This window comes from Tachypleus tridentatus, chromosome 10 (genome assembly GCF_004210375.1).
Source record: "Tachypleus tridentatus isolate NWPU-2018 chromosome 10, ASM421037v1, whole genome shotgun sequence".
NCBI lineage: Eukaryota > Metazoa > Arthropoda > Merostomata > Xiphosura > Limulidae > Tachypleus > Tachypleus tridentatus.
The window spans coordinates 186,202,906-186,226,295 of NC_134834.1; the positions used below are offsets into that span (position 1 = coordinate 186,202,906).

At 32.5% G+C, this 23,390-nt stretch overlaps 1 protein-coding gene across 2 annotated transcripts in view; it reads right to left on the bottom strand.

The window, feature by feature from the left end:
- Positions 1–11,246, bottom strand: part of LOC143231132 (transmembrane protein 87A) — a 53,898-nt gene extending 42,652 nt beyond the window's left edge. The window contains exons 1-4 of one of the 2 annotated variants that reach the window (XM_076465762.1): positions 10,964–11,246; positions 5,040–5,103; positions 3,851–3,963; positions 1,837–1,971 (exon numbers count right to left, since the gene is read on the bottom strand). In XM_076465762.1, the coding sequence (XP_076321877.1) occupies positions 1,837–1,971; positions 3,851–3,963; positions 5,040–5,103; positions 10,964–11,068 (417 nt within the window). In that variant the 5' untranslated portion in view covers positions 11,069–11,246. The remainder of the gene's footprint in view (positions 1–1,836; positions 1,972–3,850; positions 3,964–5,039; positions 5,104–10,963) is intronic. The other variant, XM_076465761.1, reaches the window with a different exon arrangement.
- Between the last annotated feature and the right edge of the window lie 12,144 nt (positions 11,247–23,390).

Below are 23,390 nucleotides of genomic sequence, written 5' to 3' on the forward strand. Positions count from 1 at the left end.
AAATGTTTAAGATGTATTTAGGAGGTTTTGGAAATTATGCAAAGAGAGATTTTTGGGAGGAATCATTTTTAATCATATCATGAAATCACTTTGCTCTCAGACTAGTAATGAAACAGACTATAAATCACTTTGCTCTCAGACTACCGTGTTTCTCCGAAAATAAGACAGAGCTTATATTAATTTTCACTCCAAAATATGACACTAGGGCTTATTTTCGGGGGGTTTCTTATTTTGATACATTAAAAAAATGAAGTTACAAAGTAAAACTATTAAACTAACCATTTAAAATAAACTATTATTAAACTATTAAACTAACTGATTAATACTTAAACAAACTAATTAACTAACTATTAAACTAATTAATAAATTAATTTTTTTTTATTTCTTTCCTCTTCCTTCCACTCTTAACTAGGGCTTATTTTAAGGGTGGGGCTTATATTAAAACTATCCCCAAAAATCACACTAGGTCTTATTTTATGGGTAGGTCTTATTATCGGAGAAACACGGTAGTAATGAAACAGACTATAAATCACTTTGCTCACAGACTAGTAATGAAACAGACTATAAATCACTTTGCTCTCAGACTAGTAATGAAACAGACTATAAATCACTTTGCTCTCAGACTAGTAATGAAACAGACTATTTTCACAAATAAACCTTTAGTAAAAACATTTTACTAAAAAACTGATTTTTTTGTGTACAAAAACTTTGTAATCTTTACTAAAAGTCTACCAATTTTCACAAAGATACACATTTTGTACCAAAAGTTATAATGCAAATACTTAATGTGTGCAAATGTGTAAATAAACTTGTGTATATTATACAGTCTTCTGAAAAAATGTTAGTATTTTGAAAAAAACAATGTGTGCACACAGACATACACAGTTTTTACAAAATAAGCTCTAATTTAAAAGCTTTCAGTCAATATTCGTTTCTCCTCACTTTTTTCATGATAAGAGAGACATATAATATTGTGAACAAATATCTCGGTATACATATGCATGTGCATTTAAATTAAATTATAATTCTCAAAGGTAATTTCCTCACACATTCTAGGGACTTACAAGTGAAATCAAAGTACGGTAAGTTATAAAATGTCAACCACGTTACAGTTGCCACATTCAGTGCCAAAATTCCTTTTGCTCAATGCCAAGGCTGTATAGACTGGTTAGAATATGATAAACTACTGGTTTGGTTTTGGTTTGTTTTAAATCTCACGCAAAGCTACACAAGGGCTATTTACACTAGTCATCACCACCCATCACCAATTCTTGGACTACTCTTTCACCAACAAATAGTGGGAGTGACAGTCACATAATATATCCCCCATGGCTGAAAGGGCAAGTGTGTTTGATGCAACAGTGATTCAAACCCACAACCTTTGGATTACAAGTTGAGTGCCTTAACCAACTGGCCAAGCCAGGCCTAAACTATTGGTTCAGGCATTATTTATATCATTAACTTTTGTAAATAATGATTATCATAATGGGAGTTAAATTAATTAAATGGACTGTATTTATGAATAACTTAAAGTTGTTAGTATTAGTAAAACATTTCAAAACTATAACTAATATATCATCAACAATAAATGGTTACACTACACTACATACCAAAATATTTAGTTATAATGACCACACCAAATACTAAGATATTTTGTTATAAAGACCACATTACAACATAAAATATTCAATTATAAAGGCCACACTGTCTCATAAGATGTTCAGTTATAAAGGCCACACTGTGTCACAAAACATTGGGAAGTTTTAAAGCTTTATTTGGAGATTGTACTTAAGCAACTAACTGCTACAAATTCAAAATCTTCATTTATAGCCTTACCAAGAGATATATGGTGTCAGTACAGTTAAATATCATCTTATATTTAACATCCATGTACCGTGGAGGTTTATAACCAAACTCACTGAGTGTAAGATCTGGATGCTTGTAATAATAACTCAGAATTGTCTCAGGACCCTGTAAAAGAGACAACTGCTCATTATAATAGATGATAGATTTTGATTTTGTAAAAGCATATTTCTCTACTACTATATACTGTTCATTCTCACTTCCAATATTATTCATAAATCAAGTTATCACAACTTGCAATCCTTTTTTCAGTTCCTTACAATGATACATCACTGACCCATATCACTAATGACTGCAGCAATGTCACAACTTACTTCTTACAAACAGTGACACCCTGTAGTGGTGATAAGGTTCTGGGAAATTATAAAAGATACTGAAAAAATTGGTTTTGCAAGATTATTGCCAAGAAAGATGTATTACAAACACAGCATGCAATCATGACAGCTTTGTATGTTACCAATTATACATCAAAGAAAAATAGTTGTTTTTGGGGTAAGTTAGTTTAATATTAAACCCTTACAGTTAAGAAACCTAGTTTTTTATTAAATTAACACAATCCTGATATTTAACCACCAATTTTTAACTCTTACATTTAATTATATTTTATAAATAACTGATAGAAAGTCAAAGTTTTCATCTACCAAATAACATTGCATAGCACTGCATTCTAAACAAATACCAGTCAGTTTCACTCAAAGTACAAGTAATATTTCCATTAGAAACTAAATAAATAGATTGAATAAATTTGTAATGGCTCTTATCACTTGGTTAGAAAGTCAGAAAACTTGAGAGGCATTGGAATTTGTCTATTTTTTTCAATGTTAAGAGTCCATGTTCTTTGTTTCATTATTTAATTAAATAAAAAATTTAGTGCATTAATACCATTAGTATAAAAAATTAGGCTTAAATATCCCTGACAATAACTGACAAGAAAAAAAAAAGATTGTGTAAGTACTTTATTTCTTGTTTTCCATGTTTATATTTTATTTATTATCATAAAATTAACTTAAATGTAAAAACAAGGTTCTTTTAAGTTTGTTAAGGTCAGGTTAAGTAAAATAAATAATATGATAAATATGTTTTACAAGGCATGAGGCAAGCACACAAGCTGCACGTGGATAATGCAATACAATAGTGTAACGTTAGCTACAAATTGTAAATTATTTACAACTTATAATGGTATGGATGAAATTTAGACACGGTTCACAGGGCAATAAATTAATATTTAATTATAAATAGATGTGTAATTAAGATAAACAAATGTAGTTTAGTGTTACAATCTGAAGTGATTCTATCAAAATAAAGAGGGGTAATTTAGATTTATCTTGTTGGTTGTTATGAGATCAATCAATCTGACTGATCTAATTTTGAGTTAGGGTAGAGAAAATAACAGATAAAATATGTTTCCTGAAAAGAAAAAAAAAAAAACATTTGAAATATATTTAGGAGATTTGAGAAATTACACAAAGGAACTTTTATATTTTTGAGATTAGAAAAATTATTTTTAATCCTAACATGGAAATTACTTTGCACAAGGACTATTCAGAACAGCAACTCAATATATTAATGGACAAATTTTACTTTCCTCAAAAATGATTTTTTATACGTGAAAGACTTGTAAGTTAATAGTATTAAATCTATAAAGATTTTAAACTAGTAAAAAGATGTCACATGGTCAGTGAAATTGACTGAGCCTGGATTGAAAAAGTTAAAACAGCCTAAATACATTTTTTTTGCACAAAAGCATATTACATACTAGTTTTATTACAAGTTTGAAGGCTTATTTCACCCTTGTGTGCATAATTTTTTAAACTATGTAACATGAAGCATATTTAAACCACCTGATCTTTATATAAGCAATGCATACACATATACACACACACACAAATAATAAAACAAACATTATACACAACTCAACAACACACACTATTATAACCATAGTAAAACTTCTACTGTGATTATTTGAAAACAGAACCTAAAAACTTACATTATCAAGCATGTCAATCCCCAAGTACTCTTCATAACAAGGAGTTTGACGTAAAACCCAACCTATCTCAAAATGTATTCCTTCTGTTACATCAGTAGTAGGTTCACAAGTCACTGAAACATTCAATGGCTCTTATTACTATGATATTTAACTTTTCTAAATTACAGGTATCATCAACCTACTATTTCTTTCACTGGTTGCTTGGAAGGTATATAAAAGAAATCTATGGCTCCTTAGGTTTGTTTTAATCTGGTAGAATTTATGCAGAAATTTTAATAGAAGTATTATGTTTAGAAAAAAAGCCTAAACACACTGAGAACAACAGAATTACAATTACATCTTATCAGTTGTAAGCAGGGCATTGATGTTTATCCTTATTCCATTATCCACACATGTAGTTTTTACCAAATTGTGAAATCCAAACTTTCCAATAGAAATGACAGAACAATCCAACCCCAGGCTTTTACTACACAAACACGACAAAGCTTGCATTCTTCAGTTATATTTAATGATATCCTACTGAACACGAGCTGTTATGTCGGTTAATCTTTAACTCAAAGCCCATTTTTGGATTATAAAGTGTAATAATCATCTGAAATAACACAAAATGGTTGAATTCCATCAGTGAACAAAATATAATTAAACTTTCTTAATACACAAAAAAACAGACAAAAGACAAGTCTGAAAACATAGCAATCTTATCTAGAAAACTGTGTGAAAAAGTGTATCACAAGATGTGATGTTTCATCCCATTCTACAGACCCAACAATGCTTTGATTTAATGATTTATAAACTACAATGTTTTCAGCATTCTAATGTCACAGGTCCTAACAAATTGGTATAGATACTGATAAAGTATTCAGAAGTGTCCTGTAACAGACAGGATCTGGAAATGTACAATAAAGTTTCATCACTATTTGAACTGTCACAGTCAAGCAGTGAATACCAACTGTATTATTAATCACCTGTTTTAACTTCTTCAGTTGATTCTGAGTTGATGTACAGAAAGGACAAAAAATATAAACTACATAAAAAAATAACATTTATAATTTTTAGGAGATAAACACTTGTTTGGTGTTAAAGATACAGATTTTAATTCATAAGTTAATCAACAAAAATTAAGCAACACGTGGTTAAACAGTGAATACTGAATCCATGTACAAGTTATAATAATGTTTAGGAAACTTACCTTTTATAGACACTTTTGAACCTTTATAAAGAGACTTGGCAACACCAGCATAAAAATCTGTTTGCTGAGAGAGATGTAAAAAAACAAATATAACATCCTTGTATGTGTGAGTTATTATAACACCATTGTTCAAATAACATGTTACTAAACATATAAACATCTATAAAACATCTTTTAACACTAATTCCTAGCTTGTTCACTTTGACCAACCTTGTAACGACCTTAGTGAGCTCTTAGTAAATGTTAAAAGTGTGTTTTATACAAAACATTTTTCAACAAAATGTATCTGCTAAAGGTTTAAATGGTAATTTCCAAAGCCTTTACTATGTCAGTTTGAGTTAAAGATAATTTTCACACTAATACTTAAAACACTTCTTACAGTTCATTATTTACTTAGCACACTTTCTAGAACCTCAATTTCTTTTGTGATAAAACTTATCTCTTGTTTTCCCTACCCTTATTCTAAGAATTTATAGTGAATGTAAAAAAATATAACATGTCAACCAAACTTTCTCTCTCATATCCAGCACCCATGAGATATTTTTTACAATATTTAAAGTTCATAAGGCCAGCTAGGATACAGAAACATAGTAGTGATCTAGACCAGTGTTACTCAGCTGGATTTGCCAGACATTTCCCCTGTCCAGGCTTTGGTGACCTCTCATTACCTCAACAAAGATGAAAAAATTCTTGATGTTTCTTGGCACAGTTCATCATAGTTCATAACATAGATAAGTGCATCTCTCGGACACCTTGAGGAGTCAAAAAAAAAAAAAAGGGGTGACTCAGTGCAGATAGCTTGTGACCCTTGCTACCAACTCCCACTTGAGGGTCACAACCCACCTTTGGAGAAACACTGGTCTAAACATTATATAAATCACCAACTTTCATGAATTTTTATAGGGTCATGATCAGTCTTTCTCAATTTATCCCTCATAACAATTCATCTAAAATGCTGTCACCTGTTGTTAGCTCTCTAACCATTTGTTACAGAAAAATACTGACACTTTAAGAAACCTCTCTCCCCTACTTTTGTATTCATAGAAACCCAATCAATGTGTCTAAAATTAAAGTATCTCATTATTATTGCAACAGTATTATTATTAATAGTTAGCCTGATCTCACTCTTCAGTTTTTCAATAACATTTCATGATTAAGTGGACTATAACAGCTGCCAATTAAAAACTTTCCAACCTTGAAACTCCTGATCGGAAGACATACAGACTCAACTTCTCAACTACCATTATAATGTCTTCAGGCCTAACAGGAACACTTCATCCATTACATGAATTATATCACTATTAAATAACTTTTAACTCTGAATTTCAAAATCATTCCTATTATCAATGTTTCGCAAATTTAAAGGGTTTTCAATAATTTCTGATAAAACCTTTCATTTAAGCGTTCACTACTGTTAAGTGATTCATCTCCACATCTAGCCTGAAGGAACATTTCCAAGAGCCACACATCTATTTCTACCACTAAAACTCCAAAGGAAGTCTTCACACTTTTTTAAGCACATCTTAAGATTTACAATTTCCAAAATCATTCACTTATTCATGCATTACTACAAGTGAATACATGTTGGTATGAGTAACTAGACCATTAATGTGCTTTATAGTGTCCTGTACTTTAACACCTGAACAGCAAATTTCAGTCATTGTCTTTATCCCATTACTGTTACAATTAAATGTTCTGGTAACGAAAAATGCATAGAACTAAAGTTGTTTTGAGATAGGTTGAATATGGGTGTGCTGGGTTTCAAGTCCTACCTTTTATTTATATTACAAGTCTTTTTATTTATTTATTTATGTGTAACTTTGCACTTGTAAACCCAACACACACATATTCAACTGACCTCAAAACAACTTTACCCTAGTTCTATTCAATTTTGTCTTGCTTTTCTTGTTTTCTGCTCCTAATAAGCTATTTTCCCTCCTCTCATATCACAATCTTCCCCTAACTACCTCTAAGTAAGTACAGGTAGTGTAAGCCTACTCCATTTTTCTGAATCTCCTTAAAGTTGTGATCAAGACCATAATTATCAAACATAACCCAAACTTGGTATCTATACCTCACTTTATAAATTCCATTCAACTTATCCCTAAACTACTTATATCCATACTCACAATTTAATAACTGTTCTCTATTGCCAATCTACCTACCAAATAATTGTAAATTTAACTAAAATTAAGCTGTCTTACTATTCACAGGTTAAATTTTAGACAAATCTTACACTAAAATTTCCTAATAACTAATTACCTGTTCTGTAGCTATGAAGCATACAACTTCTTTAGTTATACATAACTAATTGCTAATTTCAATTATTTAATAATGTATAAGATTCAGAGCAGCCTCCAAATAACAATAGAAACATTAATTTTAATTACCTGAGTAATTAATTCTCCTTTATATCTCGCACTTGATCACCCTTTATTTCAATCTAATATTTAATAACTTTTATAGTAGTATCCTATAAATTAGTAGCAGTAATTAACAAACTACAAGTATCAATGTAACAAAAGAATGTTACCTCTAATGTTAAAACTTTAATTTTTATCACAATTTAAAAAGGCTTTCAAAATCTTACTTCTCAAATCTTTAGAAGTAATATGTTGATGTATATTTATTAAACATATTTCATATATCTAACACACAAGTTTATGTGAAGGTCAGTAAAAGTTAATCATTATAAGATGACCAGTTGGTCTTTTTTGCTAACCTATATTTAAAATAATTTACTTTTAAACCTTCTTATTAATGCAAATAATTTTGCTGCTGTTGTAATATTATTCCCCTAAAAATAACAGTGAGTTAGACTTAATCTAATACTAAGCCTAATGTCTTAACTAGGTTTTGCTGTTGTGTGTACCTTAAATAATAACAGTAATATGTAAAAGTGTCCAGTGCTAACTAATTTAACTACAATTAGGACTCTATAATAATACTAAAATTATACTTATCTTCTCCACAAAAACATTATATTCTAATGGTGAGAATGACATACAGACTACAAGACACAAGTTTATATAAATGTTTATAGGAGTCATCTTCAACTAAGAAATTTTAACTTAAGTTCATTGCCTCCACAACATACAAAGGTAACTCATTCCAAAGGCCAACCAGAAAAATAAACTATCTCAGCTGAAGATGACTCATACCCTGTCAAACTTTGTATTTGTCCCCTATTCCCACTATTCTCACTGTTAAACATGATAAATCATTATTATCAATTCCCCTTTACAATCTGAAATACCTCAATCAGATCCCTTCTAACTTTTTTTTTAAGAGAAGACAATTTGAGGGATCTTAAAATAACCCCTCCATTCCAGACACCATTCTAGTAACCCTTCTCTGAACCCTTTCTACCAATTCAATGTCTTTTCTAAGGTAAGAAGTCCAAGATTGAACACAATATTTCAAATATGGCCTAATCACTGACGTTTACAATGAAATTATAACCTCTTTAGACTAGTATTCAATAGATACAACTGAAAATCTTATCTGCCCTACCACTAGTGACACCACACTGCTTGGATGGCTTAAGAGACTGATTAACTCTTACATCAATATCCCTTTCTTTCATAACACTTTCAAGGTTATTCCCACCCAAATTATACTTAAAACTGAAATCATAATAAAATACATGCATTATCTTGCATTTATCATAATTAAAACCCATTTGCCATATATTCACCCAACTCACTAAATGATCTAAATCCTTTTGTAAATCAGCAGCATCCTCTTCACAGCCAGCAACACCCACGACTTTAATATCATCACCAAATTTAAATAATTATTGACCACTCCTTCATCTTTGTCATTAATGTAAACAAAATAGTAATGGTCCTAATACTGAGCCCTGAGGTACCATAACTTGTGACATTAATCTAGTCTGACTGAATTCCATTTGTAACAACCCTCTGCTTTCTTCCATCCAGCCACCATTCCATCCAATTTGCTAACTTAATCTCCCATACCTATAATTTCTTTTACAAGCTCTTTACATGGCACCTTGTCAAATGCTTTTTAAAAATCCAGATACACCAAATCTACACCCTTACCTCGTCTACATAACCAATAACTTTTTCAAAGAATGTCAAAAGATTTAAAAGGCAAGATTTTCCCCTTATTGCAACCATGTTAATTATCTGATAAAATTCTAAACTTTAAGTGACCTTGCAATACATCTTTTAACAGGCTTTCCAAATCTTATCCCAGAACTGATCTAACACTACTAGGTCTATAATTATTAGGGCAATTTTTATTACCTCCCTTGAAAAGAGGAATGATATTAAATAACTTCTAACCCTCTGGTACCTGGCCACTATTTAGGGCCTTATTTAAAAAATAAAAAAAGTAGCAAATGGCTCACATATCCTTGCAGAAATATTTTGCCAGAAGCCTTATCATCCTTTAAACTTCCAAAGTTGTCCTGAAATTTTAGGTTATGTTAAATATTTCTAACATCTATTCTCAAAATCTATGTTTCAGAGCTTCAAAATATTCTACCCATTACTCTCCACAACTCTCTCAACCCTATACACTAATCATTAGTTAGGCCTGAACTAAAATACCATATATAGTTTTGGTCTCCTTATCTAAGAAATAATATCGATATATTGCCAAGGTTTCAGAAGAGGTCTACGGGAATTATATCTTGTCTTGATAAAAGGAAACTAAGGTGTGATGCTTCAAAAGTTTACAAGGATTATCCAAAGGATTGATAGAATAAAGGTCTGGTTTCTTTGTACTGTATTCTGAAAAACAACAGGGCGAGAGGGCACAAGCTTAAAATTTGAAAAAGACAAGCTTGCCTTCAGTTATGACAATTATATTTTTCTAAAAGGGTTATTGCTTATGGAAGGAGTTAGTAGTGACTACTCAAACTTTAAGAAAAAGATAAAAAGGAAATCAATAATTTCCTGAAAATTTTATTTTTTTCTCAGGGATGGATCTCTGTGTAAACACAGTATTGAAGAGTAAATTGTCTTCATATTTTTGAAGAATTATCTCATATATTTCATGCATTAAAAATTTATCATTATAATGCTACAAAAAATTTGCCAGTGAAGATCCTGTACTTCTAACAATGTTAGCAAAATTGTTCATGATTAACTAAACCGCAAGGTAAAGGCTACTGATGAAACTGTAAAACAACGATCACATAATTTATAAGACTACCATATTTTAGTAAAGTCAATAGATTTGTATCTGTTCTTTAACTATCACATCATTTTGTTTTTTAAACAAATTTATGCTACGTTGCTCTCTTTGTGACAGCATGATTATTTGAGCTGCACATGTAAATTCACAATCACAAATAATATTGGAAAAAACCTGAACTTTCCTTGAAGTGAAAAGAGAATGCTTTAATGTTAGGCTTAACATATGAACCACACCAAAACTCTTTTCAGCTTTTGTCCTATGCTAGCCTAGATACGTAGTTTTTAGTTCGTATCATTTAAAAAGAGAAAGATATAATAAATTTTGGACATGTACTTATTTAGATATATTTAACAACTCCAGAGACAATGACCAAAGTAAAATACCAAAAATGAAACAACAAACAAAATCCTGAAACAATTGAAATTATCTACTCATGTAAGAACTGAAACTTGCATGGAAATATTTAAAAACAGTGGTTTTACATGGTTTCTTCCGTATTTTTGCATTTTTTTACAGTATGTCACAAATTCAACTTACAATCTATTTTGGCTGATAGAATGGTAGCGCTAATTTTATCAGTGTTAGTACTAAATATTAAAACAAAAATGAAGACGATGTATGTGTGTGTATTGTATATAATATATATTCTAGCTTTCAAGCTAACATACACATACAGTGAAAAACTACATAACATATTCAACTTCTAACTTACAAGTTACATACTTAAATTATAATAAAGTTAGCCTCAGTCCTACCTGTGGTGCAACATCAAAAATCCACCTTCCTTGATCTGGGAAACATGACGCAAACGACAAAACTAAAAATGTAAAATACAGTTTAAAACCAAATGCTTCAATCATTCTAACAAAGGAAATCCAAATAATGTGCAAAATCAAAAAATTATTGTCACGAACTACAACACAAAAATTTAACCAATATTTTCACGATTAAGCCTACTGTTTGATATTTTGTTGCGTTATAATAACAATGTCCTAACCAACACCTCACAATTACACGACAGCAATTGATTTCTGTTTATTTGTATGAACTTCCACTAGGGGAGACGTTAACGCAAAATGTATGTTGACAGTCAAGCTAACAAACTAGATACAAATAATTAACTAATATAATATAGTAAGACTGTGAGTTAATAGAGTATCACTATGGAAACAGTTATTGTATTTCAATTAAGCGTATGTATTAACATTTAGAACACACTTATTTAAAAAAAAAGAAAATGCTTTTAATTCAAGATAGGTATGTTATTAAAAGATTGAGAAGGATAGCATATTGACATATTAAGACATACATGAGAAAATCAGGATAAAGTAACCAAAGTTTAAGAAAGTTAAATTGACAAATGAGATGGGAGATTCACACATCTATAAGTAAGCTGGGTTAAAAAGTAGAAATTCGAAAAGCACTTAAGAAAAAAAGTTGGCTGATAATTTTAAAACTAACGAAAAAGATTTTTTTATGAATGTCATATGTTAAAGGTAAACAAAATATTAAAATAGGAAGTAAACTCAGAAAGGATTTCAATGGTCAGAATTTTATAAGTGTGTATGTTTTTCTTACAGCAAAGCAACATCGGGCTATCTGCTGTGTCCATCGCGGGAATCAAACCCGTAATTTTAGCTTTGTAAATCTGAAGACTTACCGCTGTACTACCGGAGGATCAAAATTTTATTGGAAAACTACATGTTAGTTAAGCTTTTAAATGCGTTGTTCTGTCCTGTTTTTACCAAATAAAATATTAGTATGGTCCTGACCTTAAGTATAATATGGATATTGTAACTGGAATAGCTACAAGTTTCACAATTCAATGGCTAGTTTAGAATGTATCAAGTAAATTTTCATGTAAATAACTAGCATGTTGATATGAAATTTTTGTCAACCGATTATCAAAAGGCTGTAAATATATGCTGATCCTTTTATTGCGAATTAGCACGCCAATGACTAGACCCTTGTATTACTTTGGACCCGTGTATATGCTCACAGGATGTTCGGGGTAACACAGACACTTGTGTGATATTTTCACATGAAACGTATTTTCGAATGTTGTTTGTTTGTTGTTTATATAATTTCGCGCAAAGCTACACAAGGGCTATCTGCGCTAACTGTCCCTAATTTAGTAGTGTAAGACTAGAGGGAAAGCAGCTAGTTATCACCACCCACCGCGAACTCTTGGGCTACCTTTTACCAACGAATAGTGGGATTGACCGCACAGTATAACGTCCCCACGGCTGAAAGGGCGAGCATGTTTGTTGCGACGGGGATTCGAATCCGCGACCCTCAAATTACGAGTCGAACGCATTAACCCACCTGGCCATGCCGGACCTATTTTTGAACGAGTATTAGACAAGAAGATCGAACAAATAAATTCTTAATTAAACTCGATCTTAATAAACGAAAACAAAATAATTGAATACGTAATTTAAACCATAGGATAATCTTTATTCTTTAATCCAAACAGGAAACACGGTGTGTGTATTTGTATTTTCACTCGTTGTTGGTTCCAGTTGTATTTGTTATTTTTCAAGAATTTTATCAAAATAAAATGGAATTATATCATTCCAATGTACTTTTTCTCCCCACTGGTACAGCGGTAAGTCTACGGATTTACAACGCTAAAATCAGGGGTTTGATACCCCTCGATGGACTCAGAAGATAGCCCAATGTGACTTTGCTATAAGAAAACACATACACACACACCCAATACATTTTACTTAACAGGATACAATAAAGATTAATGCTCAGTGATGACGAGAAACCCACTTGTTGAGAAATTTATATGCAAAAACGGCTCGTTTGGGCTGAGAAAACACTTTACATAGAAGAGCGAACAACGTTTCGACCTTCTTCGGTCATCGTCAGGTTCACAAAGAAAGAGGTAACTGACCGGAAGCTGACCACATGTTTGAAAGGGGTTGTGTAACTGTGTGTCGAAATGTAGAGGGCGGTATTAGATGTTTGAATATATAATTTTATTTATTATATTAATATAGGTATAAAGGCGTTCCTTTATATTGGTTTATTTATGACATAAAAAGTCACCTTCACACGTTTTCGAACACTGCAAGTCAAATAAACACAACATAACCATAAAAAACACTCAAATACTAAATAAAGAAACAAACATAAACAAACGTAAAATTAAAGAAGCCTTACTTATACAACAACTTAAACCCAAAATAAACCAATATAAAGGAACGCCTTTATACCTATATTAATATAATAAATAAAATTATATATTCAAACATCTAATACCGCCCTCTACATTTCGACACACAGTTACACAACCCCTTTCAAACATGTGGTCAGCTTCCGGTCAGTTACCTCTTTCTATGTGAATCTGACGATGACCGAAGAAGGTCGAAACGTTGTTTGCTCTTCTATGTAAAGTGTTTTCTCAGCCCAAACGAGCCGTTTTTGCATATAAAGATTAATGCTACTTAACAGGATACGTCGGATGAAATATCCAATTCCAATATATTGGATATACCCATAAAGATTAATGCTGTCCAGTTGCCTAACCGTTTAATTTAACATAATTAATGATACAACCTTTAAATATCATCTACTTGAGCAGCAAAGGAAAATGCTGTTGTTGACCTACTTATGCACTATGTGTGAACCTGTAAGAACATCCTTGTGGGTGGAACAAATACTTTAAACATGAGAACCACACAAATCACCACACAATAATGAAACTCTTGCCTATATGTATGATACTGAAAAAAATATTTTTATTATGCAAGGTACAAGCCTCAATTTCGCGAAAAACTTACCCTGTGTTCATGTAAATTTGTAATAGGGGCCGCGATTTTCCCGTTTCTCATCCGTTTCCCGTCACGGAGAGCTTTATATTTCTCCATTCGAATGTACAGGTGGTTAAGGCCCTCAACTTTTAATCTAAGGGTCGCAAATTCGAATCTCCGTCGCATCAAACATGCTCGCCATTTCAGCTGTGGTGGCGTTATGATGTGATGGTCAATCTCATTATTCATTGGTAAAAGAGTATCCCAAGAGTTGGCAGTGGTTGGTGAAGACTAGCTGCCTTCTCTCTAGTCTTACACTGCTAAATTACGGACGGCTAGAGCAGATAGCCCTCGTGTAGTTTTGTGCAAAATTCGAAAACAAATATGTACAGAAAAACTGGGCAACTAAATTTGCTGTGCGTAGTGGAGCAAAGCAATGGTGAAGAGGACACACGCAGATTCGACGTTTACGGAGTTATAAAACGATTAATAGAGTCAGAAACAGTTCCGTATTATCACTGTATTTACCGAGTATTCAAGCGAAAAACTGTCATTTGTAGTCAGAAATTGAGTGTAACTTGAAGAAAATGTTCTCGAAGCTGTGCTACTTATTTACAAACACGCAAGGTGCAGATATGAAGTCATAAATATGTCACGCGCGAATCTAACCGTTTTTCACGAATTACATACAGAGTTACAAAGCGATGAATAGCATCATAAACAGTTTTGTACTTATATGACGTCATGAAAGGTCATTTCCAGTTCTTGGGTAGGGTATTCTGAGATTCGATAAAATGGTTGAATTTTACATTCTACTGAATACGATTTTTCTCAAAACACTCAACACACTATTTATTCACATTTATTTAGCTTGTATATGTGGTTAGTTTCGTTTTATATCGTACAAGATACATGATCAGTGTCATTGCTGGTGAAACATAAAGGTTAATTTACCTACATGCGTCACGGTGGGTGGAAAATACGTCATAGCCGGTTGCAAGCTCGGATAATGTCACTAATATATTGACACGAAGGATGAGCAATTACCTGCCTACCACTCAAATCATAGTTAAGTAACTTAAAGTGAAAGTTAAAATGAACAATGTAAAATATTTATTTTAAATTATTAATTTTATTAATAATTTTAATTAATTTATTTGTTGTGTTTATATTGTCTTCATTTTTAGTGATTTATTATACCCTTCCAACTTATATCCTTCCTTGAGAAAAATCGTATTTTGGAAATAGTATTTTTAGGACTTCAAAAAAAAAAAAGTGAACACCAAATGAATGGTGTATGATAAGGTAAGGTGCAGGTTCTTAAAAATCTAGGTAAGTATTACCATTAATTAGCACCTTGCCTATGCACGTGGCTCACCAATAGCTAAATAAATGTATTTTGCCTTTAGCATGTTTTTGTCTTTGGACAAGAAAAAAAAAAAAGAATTTAACAGAGATTACTACGAAAGGATGCAACTCGCTCATAGCCGCCATGCACTCTCATCTCTATCAACTGCTGGCACCTCAAGTGAGCACTGGCGCCATGGGTAATCTGCTGGTAACTATAACAAAAGTTTGCTGAATCACGTCTTTATTAAAAAACCGGCGTTAAATCAGACTAAATGAAAATTGTGAAAGTTTCTACATCAAAATAAGAAGGTATGAAATGCATGGTATCCTTGCATACTACTCATACACAGACTGATATGACTTTCTGGAACCTGTAACGTTCGAAGATCATAACCATGAAAGGACCTTTTATGAAACTACGTAGAACTTACAAAGTTACTACTATTGAGAGGAAGAAACGTGATATCAATACGTAATCTACTTTACAAAAACATTAGATTAGGAAGACCCACTGTTAATTGCAAATTAATTAATACTGGATTCCATTAAAACTAACCGATACTTTACTTAGAACAAAATGCACAAGGAAAACAATTTTTACTTAATGTAACATCAAACATTAGCACGTTTTTTTAACTTTATGGAAGACAGACAATCGCCTTTAGTTGCACTTTGAGTTGATCATGTTGGTTATACTATTCTAAGACTTATTTCCAAACTGACCAATCAATCCAAAATGATCTCCCAGACTGAATATATCTCATGTTATTTTGATGAATCGATAATGCTGGACTTATAAAAAGCAACTAACACCACCCATGTGACTAGACATACCATTCAAACATAAGAGAGGTCCTAACCTTAAGATATCACTTAACCTACCATTGAAGAACACTGTTGTCAATTGTGGGTTTACAGCCACGTTTCTATGGGCAGGTCAGGTGTTAGCTTCAAGGAAATGACGAAAGAACAAAGATAACTAGAAATAAATCAAGTTAACGATTTTTTTCACCATATGTTATGCAAAATTGCATATATCTGAATAAACAAAACATTATGACAAAATCTAGGTTAAAATAAGAAGGTAGAAAATACATTGCATATTTGCATACCACAAATGTAGTGGTCAAATTTAGGACTTATTATGAAAATGTAATGAGAATTACAAAAATAATTTGTCAACAATAATGATATATGTCCATGTTCTCTCTTTGTCTTTTCTGTTACAAAACCTCTAACTATTGCTCTCTGTAATTTGGAACAGTAAATCACGGATTGTCGAATAGCCTAAATGTTCCATGATTTTCTGAGATGCCTCTATGGAACATCAACGTACTCATTAATAAGCCTAATTATTGTAAGGCACTGATTCATGTCATAATTTGCCAAGAAGCATGAAAAGAAGTGCATAATAGACAAATGTTGTGAAACCATAATGGTAGCATCTAGTACCTCCTTCTGATCCATAATATCTTGTAATTAATCAGGAGGTTTCCAGGCCATCCAGGCTCAATGAAGGTGGCTGAAGACTACAGCCAGTGAATGAAGTCAATACAGAATAAAATGATGACATGCATTCCTGGATGTTCCATCATTATTTATGATGCACAGTTATGCACGTAACGCCATTTTGCATAAGACTTTACTCAATAATGTCTTTGGTAAAATATTAGAGCCTTCTTCAGATGTGAACAACTCAGCTGTAAGGCAATAGAGAAGTATATTGCAGCCACTTAACTGTATTATTATTTAATTATGATGGTGGTGGTGTGGAAGAAATGGTAGAAATCTTCTATATTTGCACGTGGAACATTGGTGGACTCGACAGTGTCCTCAGTAAAGTTGTTCTCCTTTATATATTGTATTTGATGACTTACTTATACAGCAACACTGAAAACTTCAAGTTGTGTCTAGTAAGACAATCCGCCCATAATAACATTATCCGTCTACAGGAACAACACATGCCTTTGTAAAACCTGAATAAGTTAAAACTATAAAGTAACGTGTAAAATAAAATATTGTGTTAAGAACAATTAAAATTATAGTTATATGGATAGCGTAAAGCCACGCTGGTGAAACAGTAAGATTATCGTTAAAATAATGGTTTTACTTCTAACATAATTAAATTTAGACATTGAAGATGTGTTGAGACACTTTATGATGAGATAGTCATGACGGAACAGCAACACACTTTCTGGACAACTTTCATTGCCCAGACAACGTCTATATCTAATCTCATTTCTGGTGGGACTTTATGAAACTAGTATATTATCGTCTTTACCGATTCCCTCTTGCCTGGTGACCTCCAACTGACGTGGCACTCTTTGGGCAGGAATAACTACTGGTATGTTTTTGATCTACATTTCCTGTTCATTTATTATGCGATAGTCAGTTCTCGTTTTTTTACAATCAGTATTATGTAAAACGATTTATTCATAAAAATTTGGACTTATAAGCACAGATATCATTCCGTTTTTCCAGAAAAGAGGCCGCTTTGATAATTATACGTTACAGTCGTATTTCAGTTATGTATGTTTTACAATATCTAAATATACTAAACTTATAAATAACATAAAAAATTTAATATTGGATATATACTAAAAATTACAAAACTTGACTAATATTTCAAATGTTTTCACAACCTGTAACACAAGTATTGTATGTTTGTGGTAAAATGTTTGTGAACGTTTGGACACTTACTTATGTACAATGTTTGCTCGTTGTTTTTGTAGGCTTATGTTTCAACCGACTAGTCGAAAAATTTCGAGTTTTCTATTGACAATATTGTTTTATGTTTAGTGATGAATCTATTTATCTGAATAATTAACTAAAATAAATCATCAAAACGTTTCACAATAAACAATTTATCTGAAATTGTTAACATCTGTTAATAGTTACAATGTTTTGATTTATTGTGACTATTAATAATATTACTATTCCATATTATCAGTCAAAACGTTGTAACTATTAAAATTAGAAGTTCCCTAATGCAAAAGATGCTGTTATTATATTTTTTAATTACGGTTGTTTTTTGACCTGAGAAGAAACACCACAAATAGATAGGTAATCGCAATGTTATCACAGTAAATTGTCTTGTCTTTGGTCTAGCCCACCGAGGGGAAAAGTTGTTCTATAAAGTTGTTCAAAAGCATTTGTGAAAACTATACCTAAATGCTGATAAATCTTTAAATCAATAATTTACCGTTATAAGTTGGTTTTTTTTGGAAACTTTTACTATTAGTCCACTAAAAAGCGTTGTTGGATTAGTAGGGCGAACACATTTCAAATGTTCATCATACCTATATAATATTTTCTGGTGTCTTATGTTGACGAGTCAATTCTATATTATGCATAATACTGCTGCTATCAGTTAAAATCAGTTTAAAAGAAATTTGCGGATTTCGTTAAAACAATAAACAAAATGCAGGAAAGACTCTAGTCAATAGTCTAGTCTATTGAATTGTGTCATCGCACTGATGTGTTTGTAATTTTAGTAGGAACCATTGATTCATAATTTATTGAACTAATGTAAACAAAATACACAGATCCATACTAAAGCAATTGTTACCTGTCCATTAAGTTCAACAAGCAAACCATCCTACTGATGTCAGTTTATTCTAATGGGATTTATGGATATCCTACACGTAACACCAAACTTATTTGTACTTCGCCAATGATTTAAAATATTAGATTGAAATGTTTTTAATTTCTTATTTACCACAAGAAGCCATACGTCGAAGAAATACATCGTCATAAATTAAGACAAGACTCTATATCTTCTTGTCCAAATTAAATAAATAAATAAACTTGACTACATAATAACATTAGTAGAAATCGAAAACGCTTGAACGTTGTATTTTAACACTAGTTTTGTGCACGTGCTTTTCTTAAAGTAAAGCCACATCCGGCTGGCTGCTTTGTCCACCGACGGGGATATGATCGTTCTATCTCTCCAAATCTTCAAGATACATTTCAATTTAGTTATTATCTAATAGTAGGTGGACTATTCTAAAACAAGAAAACGTTGTGATATTTTCCTAGTTTACCGATATTTCTTGGATATCAATAATTAGACGTATCTTAGATCAGACACTGTGGATAACATACATAAGGATTCTATAGCACTATTTTTTATCTTAGTCATCTCCACTGACATATATTTGGTTTCTTTGTCAGTAATTAAGAACAGCTACATCTGAATTATAGGTGTCTCCAACCTAGTCCAAGTGCGCTTAAGATGCACTTGACATTGAAAATCCCAATTCTGATATACTTCACGACATAAGTTATTGTCTACCGTCTGTAACTACAGGCCCCGGAATGGCCAGGTGGGTTAAAAGAGTTCGACTCGTAATCTGAGGGTCGGGGGGTTCGAATCCCCGTCGCACTAAATATGTGCGCCCTTTCAGCCGTGGGGCGTTATAATGTTACGGTCAATCCCACCATTCGTTGGTAAAAGAGTAGCCCAAGAGTTGGCGGTGGGTGGTGATAAATAGCTGCCTTCCTTCTAGTCTTACACTGCTAAAGTAGAGATGGACAGCGCAGATAGCCCTCTTGTAGCGTTGCACAAAATTCAGAAAACAAACTCTCATATTTTTGATATTGTATTTTATATATAACCCCTTACGGATTTTCAAGAATTTAAAGTGTATAATTGTAATATTCCACTCACATTATATTCGCTATGTCCATTGTCGAAGACGTGTTTCACTCAATCCACGACTTGTATAAATAGTGTTTCGAAAACTACTGTGTTTCTTGTGTCTCAGTTGGTTTGATGAACTTCTTATTGAGCGAAATGTGTCATTAACAATGGATAAAGTGGGCATAGTGTGGTTGGAATACAGACATTGTTATACGCACGTCTAATTTTCCAAAATTCCTAATAAACTACATATAGAATGCAATATTAAAATGATGACAGCCAAAATATTGGCAAATAACTAATGATAAATTGTTTGTTGTTGTTTTTTAATTTCGCGCAAAGCTACAGAGGACTACCTGCGCTACCGTCCATAATTTAGCAGTGTAAGACTAGAGGGAAGGCAACTAGTTATCACCACCCATCGCCAACTCTTTTACCAACGAATAGTAAAATTGACTTAACATTATAACGTCCCCACGGCTGAAAGGGCATGTTTAGTGTGACGGGGATTCGAACCCGCAACCCTTAGATTACGAGTCGAGTGCCTTTACCACCTGGCCAGGATATGTATAATGTTTAGAAAAGTATTTTGTGTTTCAAGTAAATTTTTCACTGCCTTGCGAATCTCTGAATCAATTCGAGCTTTGAAATCAGAACAGCCATGACAGAAGACTTTGTATTATTCACCTATATCCTCGCTTTTTAACTACTCATGCATTTTAACCTTTCAATAGATTTATGTACTAATTTATGAGGTCGCACGGCTCTGTTTTATTATCTAACCATGAGACTTGCAGCAGAACCTTCTATGGATGCTCCATATTAAACTAGATCTTCAAACCTACTACTTTCCATTCTCTTACCGAAGACACTGGGCAAGCAATACATGAAGGGAGGCATTTTGAGCATAATATTTACAATTTTACCTTTCTCTTCAAAATCGGTCTTGACAGTTTTGCATTAAATTCACCAATCAACAACCGTAATAATATGTGTCTGGCCAACTCTTAGTTTTTATGTTACCTGTGATATCAAGCAATGTATAGATATCATATGTTGGAGTGACATCAATAATAGGATAATAACCTATAACAAGTAATACTTGGAAATAGGACTTTTCCACCAATCAAATCCAACACGAAACACGGTGTTTCTTCTTAGTACTGACATGTGGGCTTCAAGTTTGAATAACTTGCAAGGTGATGTTACACCTAATATTCAGGCTTGGTTTAATGAATATCCTTGTATAATAATGCATAGCCTTTATAATGCTCTACGTGGATATTATGAAAGTGACACGAACGTTTCAGTGCATGATTTTTGGCTACAGCTGAAGCCGTTTTGCACCCAGATATAGTATCTCCAGTACTCTGCATTATATTATTAGTGTCATTGTATAGCATTTGATTACTTCCACAATCCAGTCTCCTCTGTGGGATACTTGCTGTAAGTACCTGAGAGACAATGGTCAAATGGATTACAAAAATTGACGACCTTTCAGTTTTGTGTCAAATGATGAATGATATCAATGGACACTAAACTATATAAGAAAAGTGCTTTTCCTTCATGTGTCACACGATAGATTTTAACTAATGTTAACATTGTTATACTGATCATTCTGCGTTTGTTTTTCTTTTAATTTCGCGCAAAGCTATACGAGGGCTATCTACGTAGCCGTCCCTAATTTGGTAGTATAAGACTAGAGGAAAGCAGCTAGTCATCACCACCCACAGACAGCTCTTGGGCTACTCTTTTACCAACGAATAGTGGAATTGACCGTAACTTTATAATGTCCCCACGGCTGAAAGGGCGAGCAAGCGCCCATCCTCAGTGACTAAAGATCCCAGTTAGTTATTCATGGTTCCTATACCAATCCACTAAAAATAAAACAAACTAGAGACAACGTCTGCAATGATAGTCCATTAATATCAGATGGAAGATTCTGTAATACTGCATAATTTAAGAATAAGTGCATCTTGAATGAAAATACCACATTTGTCATCTAAACCAAGTATTGGTTCATCAACTTTACTCATCTGGTTACTGACGATCTTCGTTAATGGTTGAACAGATCATCCTGAAGTATTATCATTAACAAAATTTTTATTTTTACTTCAGGCCTATAGAAAGACATGCACGTGTTATTACACTGTGAACGATGTTGTTTTATTCCTATGGACTCATAGCGCTGACCATTAATTCCAAGAGTAGATAATAGTTGCCAGTACTAATTATATCTAACAATTCTTAGATCAATGTATCTCAGAACGACTGGTATGGGAGAGACCAACGTTAACCTGAAGATGACCTAGGAAAATCGAAATGTTGTTCTCTGCTTATCAATAAGTGTTAATACCCATGCCAGTGATTCCGGGATACATTTGTAGTTTAAGAGGGTTTCTCGTCATCAAGAATTTCTTAGATCAGGTGCTTGGAATTTATGTTGGGCTATTCCACAACAGGCTTTGTTACAGTTACTTCTCTTGTATCGTTAGGTTTATTATTAAAGAACAGGAAAATTTAAAGAGGTAAAGATAAAATAACAAGATTTATGGTACTTCTCTTCAAAAGACATTAGATTTCAATTACTAAGGTGAAGTTTTATAGTTTCATCCCAACACTAATCTCCATTATTCAGCTGATAGAGTTGTATTTTATAAAATTTCTTCCATGATTTTCCTCAGTAAAACAGTTCTCATGTTTTGGATCACATTTCCAATGAGATCCAGTTGCTTGTTTGGCTAGAGCATGTCCACCTGAACCAAGCTCAAGAGAATAAGACAGTTTCTGTTGATATTATTTTCTCATGATGCCTGAATGTTGAATATCAGTTTCAATGCTATTTAACACCATATTGAAGAAAAATCTCAACATTCACCAGAGGATACTTGGTTAAATCATTACAACTTTAAGAGGTTCCCTGACTCTACTAGAAACTACAGGAAATGTTTTCCGATTTTCCTTTGAAAAAATAATGCATTTTTCTCCCCATCTGCTGAAGCTATAGTTAACATGAAAAAGTATGATTACAAATGTAAATGTTTTGAAGTGTATTCTGAGATTCAATCTTGTATAATAAAAACATTGGAATCAAATGATACTACAGGCTTCAAAAAGACTTAGGCCTGATTTTATAACATCTCTAACAAATTTAATCCTACCAACCTTTTCTTTGCAAACTTGCACGTTTTTGAAAGCAGGTACCTTTGTTGTATGTTAAAAAAAACAACTGCCTAAATAGACTACAAAGTAAATTCATAGAGCCCTATTACAGATTGGTGATCATACTAGCTCTGACCGTAGAGTATGTTTGTTACCATATTTCGATATGAAGTCCAAGAGATGTATGTATCCACTGTACATTCAAAACCCACCTAATAAGATAGGACACCAGATAGGACATTGTGAAACAGTGACTGTTGCAAA